Source organism: Oryctolagus cuniculus, chromosome 13 (genome assembly GCF_964237555.1).
Source record: "Oryctolagus cuniculus chromosome 13, mOryCun1.1, whole genome shotgun sequence".
NCBI classification, from domain to species: Eukaryota; Metazoa; Chordata; class Mammalia; order Lagomorpha; family Leporidae; genus Oryctolagus; species Oryctolagus cuniculus.
The window spans coordinates 16,716,798-16,734,398 of record NC_091444.1 but is presented as its reverse complement, the minus strand read 5'-3'; the positions used below and the strand labels follow the sequence as shown (position 1 = coordinate 16,734,398).

The window sequence follows — 17,601 nt, the reverse complement described above, 5'->3', positions numbered from 1 at the left end:
CATTTTGATTCTGTTACTTTGTCTCATTGGAATGTATGTTGTATTTTCTGAGATGGTAGCCTCATGGGCTAGAACCTGGGCTTGACATTCTTCACATCTTACTGTAATTAAAACCTAAAACCATGCACACAGTACATAGGTACTTAAGAAATGTGTATTGGGTTGGACTGAATCTTTTTTTTTTTAAAGATTTTATTTACTTATTTGAGAGGTAGAGTTACAGACAGTGAGAGAGAGAGAGAGAGAGAGAGACAGACAGACAGACAGACAGATACAAAGGTCTTGCATCTGCTAGTTCATTCCCCAAATGACCACAACGGCTGGAGCTGTGCTGATCCGAAGCCAGGAGCCAGGAGCTTCTTCCAGGTCTCCTACTTGGGTGCAGGGACCGTAGTACTTAGGCCATTTCCTGCTGCTTTCCCAGCTGCATTAACAGGGAGCTGGATTGGAAGTGGAGCAGCTGGGATTCAAACTGGTGCTCATATGGGACGCTGGCAGTGCAGGTGGCAGCTTTACCTACTGTGTCGCAGTGCTGGCCCCGGTGACAAGCTTTTCTGACTGAGTATGGTGTTTTGGAGGTTCATCCGTATTGTAGCATATGTTAGGACTGAACTCCTTTTTATGGTTGAATGATATTCCATTGTATGAATATACCAGTTTTGTTCATTCATTCATCATTTGGTGAACATTTAGGTGGTTTCCACCTCTTGGCTGTTGTGATTAACGCTGCAGTGAACGTTGGTGAACAAATTTTTCTTTCTTTCTTTCTTTTTTTTTTTTTTTGACAGGCAGAGTGGACAGTGAGAGAGAGAGAGAGAGAGAGAGAGAAAGGTCTTCCTTTGCCATTGGTTCACCCTCCAATGGCTGTGGCCGGCGCACCGCGCTGATCCGAAGGCAGGAGCCAGGTGCTTCTCCTGGTCTCCCATGGGGTGCAGGGCCCAAGCACTTGGGCCATCCTCCACTGCACTCCCCAGCCACAGCAGAGAGCTGGCGTGGAAGAAGGGCAACTGGGACAGAACCCGGTGTGCCGGTGCCGCAAGGTGGAAGATTAGCCTAGTAAGCCATGGCGCCGGCCCTCTTTCTTTTTTTTTTTAAGATTTATTTATTTACTTGAAAGTCAGATTTACACAGAGAGAGAAGGTGAGGCAGAGAAAGAGAGAGAGAAAGTCCTCCATCCGCTAGTTCACTCCCCAGTTGGCCGCAACAGCCAGAGCTGTGCCGATCCGAAGCCAGGAACCAGGAGCTTCCTCTGGGTCTCCCACGTGGGTGCAAGGGCTCAAGGACATGGACCATCTTCCACTGCCCTCCCAGACCATAGCAGAGAGCTGGATTGGAAGTGGAGCAGCCGGGACTCGAGTCGCCCACTTGGGATGGTGGCACTGAAGGCGTCGGCTTTACCTGCTACGCCACAGTGCTGGCCCTAGTGAACAAATTTTTCTTTGCAAACCTCTTCTCAAGTCTTTCCGATGTTTAGGAGTTCATTTGTTGGGTCATGTGGGAATTCTATGTCCAACCTTTCGCGGAATCCGCACCGTTTTCTGTTTCCCCCGGCAGTGGTAGAGCCTTGCAGTTTCTCTACTTCTTCATCAGTGCTTGGTGTTTTGTGTTTTGTTGTTATGCTCATTATAGCCATCATGGTGGCTACGTACAGTAGTTTTCATTGTAGTTTTGATTTGCATTTTGCTAGTGACAAATGAAACTGAGTGTCTACTCATGTGTTTTGGCTATTTGTTTATCTGCTTTGGAGAAATGTCTTTTCGAGACCTTTGTGCCGGCGTTGTGGCGCGGTGGGTTAAACGGCCTCCTGCGATGCTGGCATCCCCTATGAGCACTGATTGGAGTCCCAGCTGTTCCACTTTCGATCCGGCTTTCTGCTGAAGCATCTGGGAAAGCAGTAGGAGATGGCCAAGTGCTTGGGTCCCTGCCACTCATGTGGGAGACTTGGATGGAGTTCCAGAGTCCTGGCTTTGGCCTGGCCCAGCCCCAGCTGTTGCAGCCCTTGGGTAGTGAACCAAAGGAGGGAATATCTCTAATTCCGCCTTTCAAATAAATAAATACATTTTAAAAAAAAGGCCTTTGCCCATTTCTATATTAGATTTGTTGTCTTTTTGTTGTTGTCTTAAAAGAGTTCTTCATGTATTGTGTGTACTAGACTCAATATCAGATATATGATTTGTAAAACATGCAAAGAATTTTGAAATAAATTCAATGCTGTCTTTTTATTCCTATTAGGTCAGCTATCACCTTGAAATGAGCTTCTTTGAAGTATATAATGAAAAAATTCATGACCTTTTGGTTTGTAAAGGTGAAAATGGGCAGAGAAAGCAGCCGGTAAGATTAAAGCATTTTTTTATTTGTTTTAATTTCTGCTTGTTTAAATGCAAATAACTACATGAGGTCTACAGATGCTATGACTTAAATTTTTCCTAAAATATTGTTATATGATAGCAAATTCTTGGAATCCAGAGTCTTAATTACATTGTTATTTAGAAACTAGACTGAACAGTATCACTAATGGAAATTCAGTTAGTTATTAAAATTTTTTTAAATTTATTTTATTTTATTTATTTATTTTGACAGGAAGCGTAGACAGTGAGAGAGAGAGAGAGAAAGGTCTTCCTTCTGTTGGTTCATCCCCCAAATGGCCGCTGCGGCCGGCGCGCTGTGCCGATCCGAAGCCAGGAGCCAGGTGCTTCCTCCTGGTCTCCCATTCGGGTGGAGGGCCCAAGCACTTGGGCCATCCTCCACTGCCTTCCTGGGCCACAGCAGAGACTGGGCTGGAAGAAGAGCAACCGGGACAGAACCGGCGCCCCAACTGGTTCTAGAACCTGGGGTGCTGGTGCCGCAGGTGGAGGATTAGCCTAGTGAACCATGGCGCCGCAGTCATTAAAATTTAACCTATATTTGTTTTAATGACGTATTGTGTAAAAGTTAAACATAAAATATTTGTTCCAAGATTTAATTGGATCATGTAAGTCAAGGACCAACTTAGTAGTCTGTAAAACTATAGGCAGTAAGTTTGTAAAGTTGTATTTTTATTACAGAGCATTTATTTTAGTGGATTATTTAGCAGAATGATATTTTGTAGATGGTTTGTGCAATACAAAGTTTCACAAATAAGTAAACTTTTAAACTTCTATTTGAAATTAAAATTTTTAATTTTACAAAGGACCTTGGAGCACAAGAAATAAAAATCTAAAGAAGTCATTTGCCTTTAGACAGAAGTTGACATTTTCTTCTGTGGCCTCTGTAGATGTACTTCAAAAGTTCATGGACAATACATGTTACGCAGAGAGTGTACGTGGATTTCAAGGGTGCTTTTGTTTTTGATTTTGTACCACAATAAGCTTATTTTTCATTTACATTTTTCCATGACAGTTTTGAAGTACTTTCATGTATGTTTTAAAATGTATGGTCACAGAATTTCAAATGTAAATGTAAATGAAAAAATGTAAATATCTAAAATTTAATGATTATGTTTTAGAGAGATATTTAAAAGCATTTAAATAATAGCTAGTACAGGATTTAACTTAAGAATAAAAAACCAGTAAGACATTTGCTGTTAGAGTATACTGTGTATTGTACTACTGTAAGCAGTTTTGGGTGTTGAAGCAGTTTCTTAATGCTTTACATACTTGTTATTGTGAGAACTTTTGTATTTATTTTTGGATTAAGATAAATTTCTTTACCTTCAACTCAAAATATAGAAAAAATGATCATTTAGAGTTTCATATGGAATATTTGCCGTGTTCTTAGTGATGCTGATGCTTGTTTCTCCCAGCTGAGAGTAAGGGAGCACCCTGCCTCTGGACCATACGTGGAAGCGCTGTCGATGTAAGTGTTGGCTCAGCAGGAGCAAGGGGGAGAGAGCAGCTGAATGGAGAGGATGCTGCCCTCCCACAGCCCTCACTGTGTTCTCATTTGCCTCCCTGACTTTGAAACCACGTTAGTGTCATCCAGTTAAATTTCCTTCTCTTTCCACGTGCACTGTTGGTTCCTTGCATTTTTATTTGCTTCTGTATTTCACAGCACCAATAAAATACCTGGCATAGAGTGTTAATTACATTGAGTATGAAATTAAATTTTAGGGGCCAGAGCTGTGCTGTAGTGGGTAAAGCTGTCGCCTGCAGTGGCAGCATCCCTTATGGGCACTGGTTGGGGTCTCAGCTGCCCCACTTCCGATCCAGCTCTCTGCCATGGCCTGGGAAAGCAGTAGAAGATGGCCCAAGTGCTTGGGCCCCTGCACCCACGTGGGAGACCCGGAAGAAGCTCCTGGCTCCTGGCTTCAGATCAGCTCAGGTCCAGCCATGCAGCCATTTGGGGAGTGAACCAACAGGTGGAAGATTCTCTCTCTCTTTCTGCCTCTGCTTCTCTGTAACTCTGCCTTTCAAATAAATAAATGAATCTTTTAAAAAAAAAGAAATTAAATTTTATTTTTCTTGCTGTTAACCTTTTGTTTTTCCCTGCTTTTTTTCAACCTGCTTTTTTATACCTCTTTAAGCTGTAGAAGGAAGAAGGTTCTGAGATGAGTTAAGAGTGTGATACATGCCAAGAGTCTTTTACTTTCTCTTTCAACACTTCGCATGTTTTTCTTTTAACACTGCACAATTTCTTTTTTTCTTTTTTAGATTTATTTTTATTTATTTGAAAGAGTTACAGAGAGAGGTAGAGACAAAGAGAGAGAGGTCTTCCATCTGCTGGATCACTCCTCAGATGGCTGCAATGGCCAGAGCTGCGCCAGTCTGAAGCCAGGAGCTTCTTCTGGGTCTCCCACGTGGGTGCAGGGGCCCAAACACTTGGGCCGTCCTCGACTGCTTTCCCAGGCCATAGCAGAGAGCTGGATCAGAAGAGGAGCAGCCAGGACTAGAACTGGCGCCTATATGGGATGCCGGCACTTCAGGCCAGGGCTTTAACCCGCTGTTCCACAGCACCAGCCCCTCCACATGCTTTTTCTTAAGGAAAAGTGATTGACATGCATCCAGCCCTGTTTAGTTATCAACCTGGGATTCTGTATCCAGATACATAAACCTAGGTATATATCTGTGGAACATCTTCAGAATTCATTGAAATGTGTATTATGAAAAACTATACATGGATTTAAAAAAAATTTTTGCACCAAACTAAACTTATTTTCTGATTTCATTTTTTGCAGTCATTTTGAAGTATGCTTGTGTTAAAGTATGTTTCATGATTTAGACTTCAGTATAATGTTAGATACTAAGGAACTTTATTAATTTTGTTAAGAAAAATCATTCTTTTTGGTAAAATTAAGCATTATTTTATTTCCTGCCCTTTAAGAGCAGGGAAGATCTAAGAATCTGGGAAAATCAGTATAATATCTGTGACTTGGTCCATTGTGATCTCAGAGAGTAATTATATAACTGAAAGATTATTTCATGAGAGCATGATTTAATCATCAGTAAAATTGATTTTGTCTGTTTGCTTCTTCAAATAGGAATGTTGTCAGATCTTACTCTGATATCCAGGTAAGGTTGCTTGTATTTTGTCTTCATTTCACTAGATAGAGCATTATCATAAACATTCATAAGACTACCTGGCTTTATTGCTACTTGCATAAATAAAAGGTTAATATTTTACTACAAACTGATTTTATTTAACTTTTAATTGAAAGAACTGCTCTTCATTAAGTTAAAAAAAACCACAGAATTGCTGTTGTGAGTTAAAAATAAATATTGACCATCCTGTTAGCTTAGAGTTGTAGAAATGGCCTTTCAAAGATATTGTTTCCTGGTGCAGATGTCTGTGACAGAGGAAGGCAGTGGGAATGCAGATTATTAAAAGATAAACACTACTAGTTTCAACTTACAAAGTAATCATGGATGTGCTTTCTTAACTTTGTTTTTCCGGTAAACTACAGACTGCCCATCTGACTTCCCTTCCTCTTTCTTATTAGAGTTGGCTAGAATTGGGAAACAAACAAAGAGCAACTGCTGCTACGGGTATGAATGATAAAAGCTCTCGATCTCATTCGGTTTTTACCCTGGTGATGACCCAGACCAAGGTATTTTTTTGTTCTTGATTGTTTTCATAGGTCAGCTGGTTAAAGCCTTTCAGTGATAATGCTCCCATTGTCTTCTTTAAATCAAAAAGTAGGTACAGTCTCATAAACATATAAACCTAATTGGGTTTTAGGAAATATACATAATAATTGAATGGCTTTTAGGGTATATGGCAGTATGTTATTTAGCACTGCTTTTTAAGTCAATAATTGATGAGTATTTTTTCATCATATCATTGATCACATTCAACGTATGTTAATATGTTTGGAAAACCTTGAAAGTAAAAGATTGAGCCATAGTTTCCTCTACTCAAATACATTCTTCTAAGCATTTTGGTTTATGGTCTTTGGGTTGTTCAGTCACACACAAATTCACCAAAACTGTTTTATGCTACTAAAATTCTTTGCAAAGATAATTTTAATCACTATATAATAGTCTATTAGCCTTAACACTTCCTCAGATTCTTCTCTATTATTTGGCATTTATATTTTTAAAGACATTTGCTATTATAATGCTGGCATAAGCAAGATCTTTGTGTACTATTCTTTTTCTCTTTTCATAGTTTTTTTTTTAATATAACCGAGTAGTTATGGATTTTACCTCCTTTAATTTTTTTTTCAAAGACTTTCATTTATTTGCTTGAAAGTCAGAGTTAGAGAGAAGGATAGACAGAGAGAGAGGGAGGGAGATACCTTCTATCCTCTAGTGTACTCCCCAGATGACCACAATGGCTAGGAGTAGGCCAGGCTAAAGCCAGGAACCAGGAGCTTCCTTTGGTCTCCCACATAGGTGACAAGGGCTCAAACACTTGGGCAGTCCTCTGCTGCTTTTCCAGGCCAGTAGCAGGGAGCTGGATTGGAAGTGGAACAGCTGGGACACAAACCCCCACACCCATGTGGGATGCTAGTGTTGCCGGCAGTGACTTTACCTGCTATGTCACGGTGCTGGCCCCTAATGTAATTTCTTTTATTTTTGCATAAGCCAATCACTGCTGAATGAAGTCGTGTCAATAGACTGAATATTTATGCCTTATAAGTTGTTACAGATTCAAGAAGTGATGGTTCCAAAACTGAATAAAGAGTGGTTGTTGAGCCTAGCAGTTAAGATCCTGTGTCCCATTTTGGAGTACTGGGGTTTAATACTGGATTCTAGCTCCTGACTCCAGCTTCCTGCTAATGCAAGTCCTGGCGCAGCAATGGGGATGGCTCTGGTCGTTGAGTTCCAGCCAACCATGTGGAGACCTGGATTGAGTTCATTGTTTCCAGTTTTGGCCTGTCCCTGTCCCTGTCCCAAGTGTTTCGAGCATTTGGAGAGTGAACTGATGGATGGGAGGTCCCACTCTCTGTTTGTCTCTCTCTCTCTCTGTCTCTGTGCCTCTCAAATAAATAAATGAACAATTTCAAAAATAATTTGAAAAATTGTGTCTGGACTGATATATATATATACATCCTTTAAAAAATGAGTAATTTGTCATCTCATAGCTTTCCCTCTTAAAGACTTATACTGATGGCAGGTTATTAAGCTATTTTAATATCATTTTGCCACAGACAGAGTTTGTGGAAGGGGAGGAGCACGAACACAGAATAACAAGCCGCATAAACCTGATCGATCTGGCAGGCAGCGAGCGCTCTTCCACAGCTCACACCAGCGGGGAGCGGCTGAAGGTAACTGGGCGCTCTCGTCACTGGGGGGTGCTGCTCCTGGGGGCAGTGTGTTAGGAGAGTGCAAACTGTGTCTGTGTCTGCAGGGCATAGCTGCATTGCTGCAGCTTAGAAAGAGAAACACTTTGTGAAGAAAATTTGTAAGTTTTGAGTCAGAAGCAAGTTCGTAGTGATGGAAGACAGTATTTCCTCAGAAATTATAAGAGGGGAGAAATATATATTTGTGAAATAAATTTGTTGCTGAGAAGTTATTTTTAAGTCAAAAATAATTTTATTTTCTTACGTACAGGAAGGTGTGAGTATTAACAAGTCCTTGCTAACTTTGGGAAAGGTCATATCTGCACTGTCTGAACAAGCAAATCGAAAGAAGGTCTTTATTCCTTATCGTGAATCTGTACTCACATGGCAAGTATCTTTAGAAGTATAAAGAATTTTATTTTATTTTTTTTTAAAGAATTATTTTATTTTATTTGAAAGAGATACAGAGAGAGGTAGAGCCAGAGAGAGAGAGGTCTGCCATTCCACTGGTTCACTCCCCAAATGACCACAACAGCCAGAGCTGAGTTGATCCGAAGCCAGGAGCCAAGAGCTTCTTCCGGGTCTCCCACGTGGGTGCAGGGGCCCAAGCACTTGGGCCATCTTCTACTGCTTTCCCAGGCCACAGCAGAGAGCTGGACTGGAAGTGGAGCAGCTGGGACTTGAACAAGCACCGATACGGGATGCTGGCACTGCAAGCTGGGGCTTTAACCCACTATGCCATGGTGCTGGCCCTAAGAATTTTATAAAATATGGTCAATACTGTGAGGAAAAGAACAATAGACTGGCTTCATTAGCACTGAGATAGAGAAGTAGTTAGCAGGATGAATTCTAGAGCCCTGCTAACTGGATTGCAATTTCTGCTTAGTCTTTGAATCTGTGTGACGTTGAGCAAGTCATTTAATGCTCTAGCCTTTTCCTCACTTGTGAGTACCTATCTTGTAGGGTTAGAGCAAGGACTAAATTATTAATGTAAAACTCTTAATATGTAATATGTATTGTGAGTGTAAACAGCTATTCTTACGTTTAGCTGTTAGTGCCTAATGTTTGAATATATGTGGTACTAGCAAACATATTTCTATGTGTATAAAGTGAAATTGAATAATTGTAGCTTAGCATACTAACTACCACTTAGATACTAAAATGTTTTCATTCGTGAATATATCATTATATTAGTGAGTTTTACATCAATATTTTTTTTTGTTTGTTTGTTTGTTTAAAGATTATTTGTTTGAGAGGGAGAGACAGAAAGGTCTTCCATCTGCTGGTTCACTCTCCAAATGGCTGCAATAGCCGGGGCTGGGCCAAAACGGAGCCAGGAGCTTCTTCCAGGTCTCCCACATAGGTGCAGGGGCCCAAGCACTGGGGCCATCTTCCACTGCTTTACCAGGCCATAGCAGGGAGCTGGATCGGAAGTGGAGCAGCTGGGACACGAACTGGTGCCCATATGGGATGCCAGCGCTACAGGCATAGGCTTAGCTCACTGTGCCACAGCACCATCCCCCAACTGTATGGATTTAATATTCATTCTGATAAGTGTTAATATGGAATTATGATGAAGACTACATCTTTAACAATGATACATCTTTATAATTGATTTATTATAATGTGGTTGCCACCTTGAAATCTGTAAGAGAAAATCTGATTTCTTTCATGCCTTTTGAAAGTTAAAAGTATTGGAATTGATTCTGCACTAGTAATAATTACATTGAAAGTCTCAGGCGCTCTCTTTTCTCTAAAATGAAGCTTTTGCATTTCCATATGACATAGAAGTCTTGTTTCTGTGTCTTTGCATCATTTGCAGCACCTGTGGACCACTTGCTTCTTAAACCTTCTTAAAAGGTTGTGGTAGCATTGGAAATACAAAGATGAGGTCATCTAGACCCTTTTCTAATATAGCTCATGGTTCAGTAAGGTGAAAGGCCTCTCACTAAATATTTTATGGTTAGCCATGTTTTAAAGCCTTTACACAGTTGATTGCATCATGAACTAACATAGCGTATAAGAGAAAATGAGGCATTTATGAGAGCTAAAAATCAAACACCAGGAAAAAAATTTTAGGTGATTTTTGAATAAAGAATACAATACTCTATTATGTACTTATTAGTTTGTTTTGTGCTTTGTGGATAATTACTGTTATAGGTTATTACAGAAGCAAAGTCTAACTATGACTTTTCTTCCTTGCAGGCTGTTAAAAGAAAGTCTGGGTGGAAATTCAAAAACTGCAATGATTGCTACGATCAGTCCTGCTGCCAGCAACATAGAGGAAACATTGAGCACATTGAGATATGCCAGCCAGGCCCGTTTGATCGTCAACATTGCCAAAATAAACGAAGACATGAATGCTAAGTTAATTAGAGGTGAATATTTTTCTCAAAACTTAAAATTTCTTTGCTGTAGTTTAGACTCATGTATTACAGTCTTAAAATACGTACTTTAAGGCAATCAGCGATTTTATACCTGTTATTAATTATAGTAGAAGTAGTTATCCTGCAGTGATGGAAGAAGGTAAGTAGGACAATGAGAAGTGAAGTGTTGGTAATGCGTGGGGAACCACCAAGGGAAACTAGAGTGTGGGTAAAGGGGACACAGGAAGCACAAGAAAATAATTTTACAGAGCTGTGAATGTGTACAGCAAAGTAGCAATAGTTATTTGCTTATTATTTTTCTTACGACCTTTCCTTTACTGTCATTCCATTTGTGAACTCTGCTACGGCTTAGTTTGTTATACGAAAGCCTATCTGTGCTTGAGTTTGTAGCACAGGTCTAACTTCATTCTAAATACTGCTTTTTATCTCCTGGTAATCATTCAGTTAGAATAGACTTTACTACCTGTGCGGAATCTTGGCTTATATTTTATCTTTGTTATGTGGAACTACCGTTTGCCCTTTCCCTGTTTAGTGGCAGACGGTGATAAACACTTCAGAGATATGGGCTAGAAAAGAACCAGTTTCCTCTGCCATAGTTCACCCTTTTGGATACCTTCTGTTTTGCAAATGCACCTGTTTTCATTTAAAAAAATATTCTGAATTCCAGCTTGAAAAACCTTTGATTTTTATCCCACATGTCTCTGTAAGTGAGGTTTGCCTGGGATAATCCCACTTTATGTCTGTGATCTGTTTAGCTAATGTTGCCCCACTGCCTCCCCCAAGTGTCCCATTTTGGATAATGGATTATGTGACTGTCCTGCTTAGGGACGAGGGGTAGTTCGTTAACATGGGGACACTTTTTCAGGTTAAGGTCAGGTAGATTCATAGATCATGTAAGGAAGAGTAAGCTGATTTCTCCAAATGTCCTGCTTTATTTGGTAATATTTAAAATTTCAAATGGAATGGAACATTGAAGGATTATGCCTACTGTGTAAGTTATTATATATCAAATGTTATTAATCTTGCCTCTTTTTATAATTCTTTAGAATTGAAAGCAGAAATTGAAAAGCTAAAAGCTGCCCAGAGAAACAGTCGGAACATTGACCCTGAAAGATACAGGTTCTGTCGGCAAGAAATAACATCCCTAAGAATGAAACTGCATCAGCAGGAGAGAGACATGGCTGAAATGCAAAGGTGGAACGCAGTCAATTCTTTACTTGTTGAACGTGTCGCTGAGTAGTCACAAGACCCTGATAGGACCTTCAGAGCATCCGAGTCTGGGCCACCCCGCCTACCATATGACTAAGGTGGCCCACTCCCAGTCATCTCTTAAATATTATAAGCTGGTTTCCTAATCTTCATTGATTGTCTCCTGATTTTCAGTCTTATATATCTGGATGGTTTTTAAAAGGAATTTTTATTGTTTTTTAGAAAGGCAGAGACAGAGAAGGAGGGCACCCATCTGCCAGTTCACTCCTCAAGTGCCTACAATGGCTGGGATTGATCTGAGGCCAGAGCCAGGAGCAAAGAACTGAATCCAGGTTTCCCACATGGGTAGCAGGAACTCCGTTACTTGAGCTGTCACCTAGAGTGTGCACTGGCAGGAAGCCAGAGTCAGGAGCCGGAGCTGGGAGTTGAATCCAAGCACTCCAGTGTGGGTGGCAAGTGCCTTACTTGTAGGCTAAATGCCCTCTTTGTGTATCTGGATATTTTTAACTCTGTTATTTTCTTTGTCTTTGGAAAGAGCATGGAAAGAAAAGTTTGAACAAGCTGAAAAGAGAAAACATCAAGAAACAAAGGAGTTACAGGTATAATTTCAACTTTCTAAACTGATTGGAAAATAGAAGAAATATGCCAGTAAATCTGTAAACCTAGTTTCTCATCTACTTATTATATGCTGACTCTCTAATACAATACTATAAGGAGAATTAATATGAAGAAATATTAAGCTCAAGATTATGATTGCTTCATTCCCGTGAGCTAGTTGGAAAGTTAAACTATTTTGTTATGTTCGCTTTGGTTCCCTAAATATTTAACTGTCTCTGTATTGGGGGAGGCCAAGGTGATTAAATACAGTTCTACTCCTCAGAGAGCTTATTATTCAGAGGGAGGTTTCCAAAATGTATATAGAAGGCTGAAAAGCAGTGTGATTTATTAATTGAAACCATATGAAACTACCATTTTTATAGGCAAAAAATTGTTGAACACTGGCAGTTTCATATTGATCAATCTAAAGCAATGAAAAGTGTGTAACAAAGTAGAGATGCAGGAGCGAGGAAGGAGAGTTAGCTTGGAGGAGGGTCTTGCCAGGAAAGACTGCAAAGAGAAAGAAAACAAACAAAAAAAAAAGAAAGAAAACTAAGCAGAACTTGTACAGTGGGTAGGAATTTTCTGGGCTAATGGTCAGCTTTCTTTTACTTTATTTTTTTCATGTTAATGTACGATTAATACAAAGAGAACAGATTCAATGTAGTTTGTAGATACAATTCTAAGAATATAATGATATTTCCTTCCTCCCTCTCACCCTCCAGAGGCTCTCTATAGTCAACATTTTTAAATGGATTTATTTATTTGAAAGTCAGAGTTACAGAGAGAGAGGGAGAGACCGAGAGAGAGAGCGAGTGAGTGAGTGAGCTTCCATCTGCTGGTTCACTCCCCAAGATGGCCACAATGGCTGACACTGGGCCAGGCTGAAGCCAGGAGCCAGGAGCTTCATCCAGATCACCCATGTGGGTAGTAGAGGCCTAAACACTTGGGCCATCTTCTGTTGCTTTCCCCAAACCACTAGCAGAGGAGCTGGATCAGAAATGGAATATTTGGGGCCAGCACTGCAGCTCACTTGGCTAATCCTCTGCCTGTGGTGCTAGCACCCCAGGTTCTAGTCCTGGTTGGGGCGCCGGATTCTGTCCTGGTTGCTCCTCTTCCAGTCCAGCTCTCTGCTGTGGCCCAGGAGTGCAGTGGAGGATGGGAAAGGTCCTTGGGCCCTGCACCTGCATGGGAGACCAGGAGGAGGCACCTGCCTCCTGGCTTTGGATCAGCGCAGCGTGCTGGCTGTGGCGGCCACTTGGGGGGGTGAACCAACGGAAAAGGAAGACCTTTCTCTCTGTCTCTCTGTCTCTCAGTCTCTCACTGTCTGACTCTGCCTGTCAAAAAAAAAAAAAAAAAAAAAAAAAAAAGGACTATTTGGGACCCAAACCAGCATCCATATGGGATGCTGGTGTTGCAGGTAGTGGCTTTACCTGCTATGTCATAATGCTGGCCCTATACAGTCAAAATTTTTAAATAGAAAATGCTAAATTCAAAGGCACAATACAGCCTGTGTATCTAGAGAATTAAGAAGCTTTGTATGATTAGAAATCAAAGCTGGTAAGCTGGTGACCAAAATGAAGATTCAGATCTGATGAAGTGAGGAACATGAACTTAGATTAGGAGATCCTGAAGGATTTTACGTGAAAGGGGTGTGAAATGAGTAGACTTCTATTCTAAAGAGATTCTTCTGGTAACAGTGTGAATGATGAATCTGAGGTGATGGCAGAGAAAGTTACTCATTTAGGAAGCTGTGGTGGTTAAGGCAAGAGATGATGAGAGTTTGGAGAAAGGCAGTGACAGTAGGAACAGATTGTGGAAGGGTTAGATTCAAGAGATAGAAAGGAGATAACATCGGTAAGACCAAGAGTGTTTTTCAGATGTGGGCTTGAGAGATACAGAACAGTGAAGAATAACTTCCAAGTTTCACAGATGTGTGCCTTACATTGTGAAGCTGTGAGATTGGGAATAAAACCTTGGGGACTCTATGAAAGTGAGAACTGTGGAAATCAGGGAGGGAGGCTATGAGGTTGAAGGAAGATTTGGGTTTTGTTTGTTTAAAGGATGGAAGGTAGTTGGAGCATTTTTATAGGAATCAAAACCCTTCAGTAGATTAAATTTTAAGAGACTGGGCAGAATTAATCTAGAGCAAAGGCAACCATAGTCAATGTTTTCAAATGTTTGGTAGCAGAGTACTATGAGAATTCCGAAGAGGGAGGGAAAATTTCACGGGAGTGGCCGATCCAACCTCCTAGAAGAGGTAGGATTTGAGTTGGGTTTTGGAGCATAGATAAGATTTTATTAGTGGAGAAAAAGAAGAGAGCTTTCTAGGAAGAGAAACTTGTGTGGAGAGTAAAGGTGGGAAAGTTTAGTGTGTCCTCAGAAGAGGATGTGGATCAGTTTTATTGGAACAAGTAGTTTATATAAGGTCATAAAGAGATAAAATTGGAAAGATATGATTAGTTTATTGAGGACTTGATTCCTATACCAGTTTTATCCTTTAGGAAGTGAGGAACCATTGAAAGTGTTTTGACTGGAGAATTGACATTTTGACAGTACCCTTTAAAGAAATTTAATCTGGTTCATGATGTCAGATGGATGAGAAGGTGATTGGGAAGTTGTTGCACTAGTTGCAATGTTAGTTGATAAGGGGGAAACTAAGGTGATGGTAATGAAGATGAAGCAAAACAAATGGATCAGTTCTAAAGACAATTTAACAATAATAAGAATAAATACAATTTGGTGATGTTGGATTGATATGTGAGTAGATTGAGGATAACAAAGGACAGAGAAAGATCAACATGGCTTAGAGTCTGTGAGTATGGTGGTTACGGTCATAGGGAAGCCACTGAAGTGTCTAAGAAAGGAGAGATTCTCAGATGACTAATTTATTGAGCCTTCATATAGAATGATTCTAATATTTAACATAGACCATTTGCTTTAGCAGTTTTGTGCTGTGGTTAAGATTAAGTTTTTCCTAATTTCTACTAGAAAGCAGGAATTACATTTCAAATGGACAACCATTTGCCAAACCTTGTTAATCTCAATGAAGATCCACAACTATCAGAGATGCTGCTATATATGATAAAAGAAGGAACAACTACGGTTGGAAAGTATAAATCAGACTCAAGCCATGACATTCAGCTATCTGGGGTTCTGATTGCTGATGATCACTGGTATGTTAATTTTTAGAAAGGGTACCTGTTCACTTTTCAGTGGGCTTCCATAACTTGATAATTTATATTTTCCTTCAGATAAGGTATCCTATGGTATACTTCTTTGATATTTTGGTATGCTTCTTTGAATTTTATTTTTCAGCCAGGAAAAACACATTCTGAGTATTTTATAAGGACAACAGATCAGTTACTCTCAATATAAAGTACAAGATAATGCTCTCTCTCTATATATTTTTAAATTTTATTTGTTATACAAGTTTCGTGTATTTCACATATAAAGATTTAGGAACATAGTGGCACTCCCCCCATAATCTTCCCTCCCTGTCTATGCTCCAACCTTTTCTCCCCGCCATGTTCCAACCCCTCCTTCCCCTCCCACTTGCATTCCCACTCTTAATTTTTACAAAGTTCCATTTTCAGTATACTTAATGATCATATAGCTAACCCTACTCTAAGTAAAAGAGTTCCACAAATAGTATGAAGAGGTGAAAAATAAAACAGAAACATTGTTCCTCAATAGAAGAGACAGGGCTATAAACAAACAGGGCTATTTCACTCCAATACATTACATTTCAGGTACCTTGGATCAGGGAAACCATATCTGTCTTTTGGGGGCTGGCTTATTTCAAAAAGTTGTATCCATCTTGTTGCAAAAGACAGGATTTCATTTTTTAAAGCTAAATAGTACTCCATAGTGTATATATACTGTAATTTCTTTATCTAGTCAACAGTTGATGGATGTCTGGGTTTATTCTGTTTCTTAGCTTTGTGAATTGTGCTGCAATGAACATGGGGGTATACATAACTCTTCATAGACTGACTTCTTTTGGTTTGAGTCATTTCCCAGGAGTGGAATGGCTGGATCATGTGGTAGGCCTATATTCAGATTTCTGAGGTATCTCCATACTGTTTTCCACAGTGGCTACACCAGTTTACATTCCTACCAACAATGGGCCAGGGTACCTTTTACCTCACATCCTCGCCAGCATTTGTTGTTTGTTGATTTCTGTATAAAAGCCATCCTAGGCCGGCACCACGGCTCAATAGGCTAATCCTCCACCTTGCAGCGCCAGCACACCGGGTTCTAGTCCCGGTTGGGGCGCCGGATTCTGTCCCGGTTGCCCCTCTTCCAGGCCAGCTCTCTGCTGTGACCAGGGAGTGCAGTGGAGGATGGCCCAAGTGCTTGGGCCCTGCACCCCATGGGAGACCAGGATAAGCACCTGGCTCCTGCCATTGGATCAGCGCACTGCGCCGGCTGCAGCGTGCTGGCCGCAGTGGCCATTGGAGGGTGAACCAACAGCAAAGGAAGACCTTTCTCTCTGTCTCTCTCTCTCTCACTGTCCACTCTGCCTGTCAAAAAAAAAAAAAAAAAAAAAGCCATTCTAACTGGAGTGAGGTGAAACCTCATTGTGGTTTTGATTTGCATTTCCCTGGTGGCTAGGAATCCTGACCATTTTCTCAAGTGTCTGTTGGCCACTTAAAAATGCCTGTTCAAGTATTTTGCCCATTTCTTAACTGGATTGTTTGTTTTGTTGTTGTTGAATTTCTTGAGCTTTTTATAGATTCTGGATGTTAACCCTTTATCAGTTGCATAGTTTGCAGGTATTTTCTCCTATTCTGTCAGTTGCCTCTTCACTTTGCTGAGTGTTTCTTTTGCCATGCAGAAGCTTCTCAGCTTGATGTAATCTCATTTTTCAATTTTAGCTTTGATTGCCTGTGTTTCTAGGGCCTTTTCCAAGAAGTTTTTGCCTATGCCAATGTCTTGCAAAGTTTCCCCAATGTTATTTAATGATTTTATAGTGTCGGGTCATAGACTAAGGTCTTTGATCTATTTTGAGTGGATTTTTGTGTAAGGTGTCATACCTCTGCATGTGGAGATCCAGTTTTCCCAGCGCTATTTGTTGAAGAGACTGTCCTTGCTCCAGGGATTGATTTTAGCTCCTTTGTCAAAGATAAGTTGGTTATAGATGCATGGATTGATTTCTGGCATTTCTATTCTGTTCCATCGGTCTACAAGTCTGTTTTTGTGCCAGTACCAGGCTGTTTTGATTATAACTGCCTTGTAGTATGTCTTGAAATCAGGTATTGTGATACCTGCAGCTTTGTTTTTGTTGTATAAGATTGTTTTAGCTATTCAGGGTCTCTTGTGTTTCCCTATGAATTTTAGCATCATTTTTTCTAGATCTGCAAAGAATGTTGTTGGTATTTTGATTGGGATCACATTGAATCTGTTTTGTTTTGGTGGTATGGACGTTTGTACTTTTCATTGTAGAGATTTTTGGCATCCTTGGTTAAACTTATTCCAAGGTATTTGATTCTTTTTGGAGCTACTGTGAATGGGACTGATCTTAAAAGTTCTTTCTCAGCTATGACATTGTCTGTGTATACAAAGGCTATTGATTTTTCCATGTTGATTTTATACCCTGCCACTTTTTTGAGTTTCAGTAGTCTCTCAGTAGAGTCTTTTGGATCCCCTATATATAGGATCATGTCATTTGCAAATAGGGATAGTTTGATTTCCTCCTTTCTAATT

General features: G+C 40.3%; 1 protein-coding gene across 1 annotated transcript in view; it reads left to right on the top strand.

The window, feature by feature from the left end:
* KIF14 (kinesin family member 14) overlaps positions 1-17,601 on the top strand; it is a 70,471-nt gene that overhangs the window by 9,825 nt on the left and 43,045 nt on the right. Inside the window, exons 5-14 of the mRNA XM_017347875.3 lie at positions 2,233-2,331; positions 3,782-3,834; positions 5,456-5,486; positions 5,915-6,022; positions 7,568-7,684; positions 7,971-8,086; positions 9,905-10,077; positions 11,133-11,280; positions 11,831-11,894; positions 14,884-15,068. Coding sequence (XP_017203364.1) covers positions 2,233-2,331; positions 3,782-3,834; positions 5,456-5,486; positions 5,915-6,022; positions 7,568-7,684; positions 7,971-8,086; positions 9,905-10,077; positions 11,133-11,280; positions 11,831-11,894; positions 14,884-15,068 — 1,094 coding nt within the window. The remainder of the gene's footprint in view (positions 1-2,232; positions 2,332-3,781; positions 3,835-5,455; positions 5,487-5,914; positions 6,023-7,567; positions 7,685-7,970; positions 8,087-9,904; positions 10,078-11,132; positions 11,281-11,830; positions 11,895-14,883; positions 15,069-17,601) is intronic.